The 5,000-nt window shown below is 42.7% G+C and overlaps 1 protein-coding gene across 1 annotated transcript; it reads right to left on the reverse strand.

Annotated features, from left to right (window-relative positions):
- Nucleotides 1-875: 875 nt before the first annotated feature.
- Nucleotides 876-2,219, reverse strand: LOC138040004 (uncharacterized). The gene has a single exon (XM_068885806.1). The coding sequence runs from the start codon at nucleotides 2,217-2,219 to the stop codon at nucleotides 876-878; it is 1,344 nt and encodes a 447-aa protein (XP_068741907.1).
- Nucleotides 2,220-5,000: the final 2,781 nt, after the last annotated feature.

Raw genomic sequence — 5,000 nt, forward strand, 5'->3', positions numbered from 1 at the left:
TTAGCAATATTTCTCAGATGGAACAAGGCAGCCTTGCAAACAGAGTTTACATGTTTCTCTAGAGATAACGTTTGATCGAAAACTACTCCTATTTTCCTAGCCGAGACTGAAGGACACATACGACAATTTCCCACTCAGTACTATACTGTCTAAAGATGGACGGGACCGGTACCTAGAGCTTATGACAAGCAATTCAGTTTTGTCTCTATTTAGCTTAAGTTTATTGCGGGTCATCCAGTTGTCGATCTCTCTAACACAAGATTCAACCCGGGAAACGGAACTAACCTGATTATCGGCACTCAGGGAATTGAAAGAGAGATACAACTGGGTATCATCGGCATAAAAATGCAAACCCATGTCGCATCGCCTCACAATATCACCGAGTGGCGAGACATAAAGTAAGTACAGTATCGGTCCCAGCACAGATCCCTGAGGCACACCGCACGATAAGGAACGCGTAGCAGACCTAACACCCCTAATACAAACAAAGTGAGATCTGTCGCTCAGGTATGATCTGAACCAAGCCAAAGCTGAACCACGTAATAAACCAAAACGATGCGCTAATCGGTTCAAAAGTATTGAGTGATCGACCTTATCAAAAGCAGCGGATAGATCCAGTAATAACAAAATAACAGCCCTGTTCCTATCAATATCAACAGCTATATCATTGAAAACTTTAACCAAAGCAGTTTCGGTGCTATGAAATTCTTGGTAAGGTGACTGTATGATCTCATCCAAACAATTGTTGGTGACATGCTCAATCAACTGAAACGCTACCACCCTTTCAGTGAGTTTAGACATAAACGTAAGATTTGAAATAGGACGAAAATTAGCAGAAACCTCAGAATCAAGATGGGGCTTCCTCAGGAGAGGATTCAGCAATGCAAGTTTAAAGATTCTGGTACCACAGCAGAGCAAATAGACTGATTAATTATCCTAGTCATAACTGGTAGAAGCACTGAAATACATTGTTTCAGAACTGAAGCAAGGACAGGATCTAAAGGACACGACTTAATAGTTGACCTGCCAATTAGCTGCAAAATATCAGAGGACGTTACAGACCTGAATACTGTATTGAATAGAGTTTGCGAATCGCTACGATCCCGAATAATGCCAGAATAAAACTCCATTTTAGTAGCCTTGATCAAATGGTTCACCTTACGGCTCTGCTCTTGGAATCTAAGACGGTTACACTCGAGTTTTGAGGAACGCCAACGACGTTCCAAAGCTCTACGACGTCTCTTCTCAGATCGGATTTCGTCGTTGTACCATGAGGCGGTAGGCCGAAGTGTGATAGTTTTAGTTCTCAGAGGAGCATAAGTATCCAATAATGACTTCAATGTGTTGCTGTATTTGTTAACAAAGTCAGAAAGATCAGACGTTTCAGCATCCCTCACCAAACTGGAATTCTCAAGGTCGCGACATAACTCATGAAAGTCAATAGCATGGATCCTACGATAAGACATTGTCCGTCTTTCAGGTGGAAGCTTAGCCAGGCGCAAGGAAACATGAGCAGCTAGATGATCAGAGATTAAAGGATCATGAACGAAGCACTTGCCGACTAGGTCATCATTTGCCCTAGTAATAATTAGATCAAGAGTGTAAACATATTTATGAGTTGAATGGGAAACATGCTGAGTCAGATCATGCAATTCAAGTACTTGCAAGAAACGACGAGCGTCATCATCTTCTTGATCATCCACATGGAAATTAAAGTCCCCGGCGACTAGGAGAGCACTTAGAGCAAGGACAAGTCCTTCCAAGAAATAACTAAACTCATCGAGAAATAATCCTACAGTAAAACTGTTCATAGAACTAGGTGGCGGTCGATAAATAACAGCAAGCCTTAGATTTCTCGCCGACATGAGCTGGACATCAATGAGCTCGAAGCTCCGCACATTAACCGACGAATTAAGCTTAGCTTTGACACATTTTATATACACAAGCGCGACCCCACCTCCTCGGGCATAGTTCCTAGGAATCTGTTCAATCCTGCATCCTTCAGGACAGATATCACGACAATAAAAGTGGTCAGAAACATCATTACAAAGCCAGGTCTCAGTAATAGTTAAAAAATCAATGTCATGTTCCACGATATAATCTCTAACCAAAAGAGTCTCCTGGCGGATTGATCGAGCGTTCAAAAGTACGAATTTGAGAGATTGTTGTTGATGACTTAGAGATAGAGAGAAACGAGGAATGACAATGAGGATATTCATGTTTACTCCATTTGGACGTGCTGGAGCAGAACGAAGTCGATTTGAGGTGATGAGTTTAATTCAGTCCGAGACGAGAGCTGTCTTCCAGCCGTGCATCCCCTGAAATGAAATAATCCAGACCATTTCAAATCAGCAAAGTTTTCCAAGGCAGGAACACATTTGGAGAGGTAAAGCAACAGCCTGAAACTTGATGGAGTGTATACCTTTGTAGCCGTTGTAGATGGCTCGCTGATTTTCACTAGGCCTACAAACTGGACGTACTGTTCCATCCACAAATCCCCAACAGTTATCTAGGGCAGCCCCTGCCTGTTCAATCACCTGGGCGTACTGGAGAAGCTTGGGAGGGGAGAGCAAATCGTGATTGTATCGTGTAAGTTGATGGTGGCACCGACCGTAAATCAAGTCCATCATATGGTTTGTTATGATACAAAGCTCAGGAACCGGTCTGGCAAAATGACAAACCAAATCTCCATATCAACAAGGATATGCATAGCGCTTGAGGGGCATGCATAAGGCAGGTACCGAAGCTACAACTGAACCATTGTAAGTGGTTATCTCATCAGGTAGCTGCAGCCGTTCAGCAAGTTTATAAATGTCAAATGTCTTTCGGGTAGAAACAAAAGTTGGCCTTGCATTCGTCGTTTGTTTTCTCATCCAAATCAAACCTTTCATAGTTCCAGTACGGAAACTCTGGGTTTGTTCACTTGTGGAATCATCTAAAAGCACAAATTCTTTATAAAGCTGTTTTGATAAGCCTACGCTATACAAGATCTCGATTATCTGAAATTAGGCAATTTTGCTCGAATAACCTTCCTTGTGAAAAGATAAAAACAAACTTCAGATACGGCGGGAAAATTTGCCACCCGCGAACAAACGTCGTCGTCTTTGCTCTATCATAAATTCAAATTTCTACAGGACGACGACGACGCCGGACTATGACGTGACTCAACGGCGCCGTCGGGCGAAAGTCGTCGATTCGTAAGAACTGACGACGCCACTGATAACGTTTCCAGAAATAAGAGTATCAACAACACGCTTCACAGTCACAGAACTTAAAAAACTAACACTGAGTACTATCCCCAGGATTAAATTTCAGCAAAGGGGATCACGTCACGTACATACATTATTTTGAGTATCTTGTCGCATATGAGAGCTCCCTGTGCTGTTACACCACTAGTGCATAAATTAAAGGAAACTTCAGCCTGCCAATTTCAAACAATCGCGGTAATTCTCATATCCACGAGTAACGACAGTGGCCCTTTGATTGTTCATTGAACCGATTGTTTTGGGGCGTTCTCATAACCGTCGTCGTCGTTCTAAAGTATCGAGCTTACGCATGGCGACGACGACGGCTACGAGAACGCTACAAAACAAGGGGCTTAATGAACAAAAACAAAGGCTCTGCACGCCCTGTACGAGCGTTTTGCATTTTGGCACATTTCTTTGTCGTCCTCGTCCTGTTAACGACGTGAATTGACGAAATTTGAAGTTGTGTAGAGGACGTGGGAACCTAACGAATTTTCTTCCCAAACAACCACACTGTTCAGACCAGTTTTATTCCTGCAATGTTGATACGCACTTTCCATTCCGAAAGACTTGAAGTTATCATAAAATTATTACAATAACAAGGAATAATATTTTTAGACGACGTTCACTTTGGCGTCAGCATCGTCCTTGCGTAAGCTCCTTTTGACGTTATGTGGACCCCAATTTTATCTTTTCTACCCAATTAGCAATGCCGCTTATGCCAGTTTAATTCCAGGACGGTTGGTACACAATTGACATGCGAGACGAGTTTTAGTTTTTTTGAACAATAACTTTACTAATTGTCGCCGCTAATCGCCGTCGCAAAGTACAGCAACGACGCAGCTCAACAAGGTCGAACCGAAAGCATACAATCACAGTACGCAGTCAGGTACAAACGGAAAGAGAAATACTTGATGCATATAAAAAAACTAAAGTACAAAGTACAAATAATGGCACTTCTGGCTATTTGCTAACTTCCAGGAATCCGTCGTAGACGAAAACCAAAATTCAGCAAGTTTTTCCTCCAGTAATATTTCACTCACAACACTACTCGACGCCCTCAACTCCAAATTGCTGGGACCCGTGATTAGCCTGATGCAATTTTATTTCATGATCGCCTGGCCAAGTTCAGCCAGATTGTCACAATTGTCGCTCACTCCAAGGAATTTGCCTCGCAAAGGAAAAACTATTAAACATACTGGATATATTCCTAACGCCCTTGGAAGCCAAAAATATGATCAAAACCTTCTAACACCCTTGAGGAAATTACTGCCTCGCACGGCTCTTTCTACAGTTCGTTCCTTCAAGTGTGCGACGGCCCTTACGCTAGTCTCAGACTAGCGTAAGGGTTGCAAGGCTTGCTTACGCAGTTTCAATGTGCGTTGACGGATTGCCTAAAAGACGCTGTATTTTGGGGGGAATTTTCTTCTAAATGTAAATGTTTTACGTTAAGCATGCGCGTAAGTTTCGAGTGCGCAATTAGCTAGGGAGCTTAAGTACCAGCGTCTTTTAGCCACAAAGGGAAACTGGAAGGGAACATTTCGCATGCCAAGACAGTAGTCCCTAATGAAGAAACCATGCTTAGCAATATAAATGTGGCAGTGTCAAGACAAGTTAAAAAGGTAAGCAAGTCAACTTTCGCCGTTCGTTCGCCGCGCAAAAAAGTCTCGTACTTTATCTCCCCACGTCTTTTGTGTGGGTGCGCAAAACAAAATCGATGGCATGCTCTGCTCTCAAACCTGAGCCTTTTCGCAA

This window comes from Montipora capricornis, chromosome 3 (genome assembly GCF_036669925.1).
Source record: "Montipora capricornis isolate CH-2021 chromosome 3, ASM3666992v2, whole genome shotgun sequence".
NCBI lineage: Eukaryota > Metazoa > Cnidaria > Anthozoa > Scleractinia > Acroporidae > Montipora > Montipora capricornis.

Coding starts and splice junctions, on each gene's coding strand:
- LOC138040004 (XM_068885806.1), bottom strand. CDS start 2,219: ATGAATATCCTCATTGTCATTCCTCGTTTCTCTCTATCTCTAAGTCAT.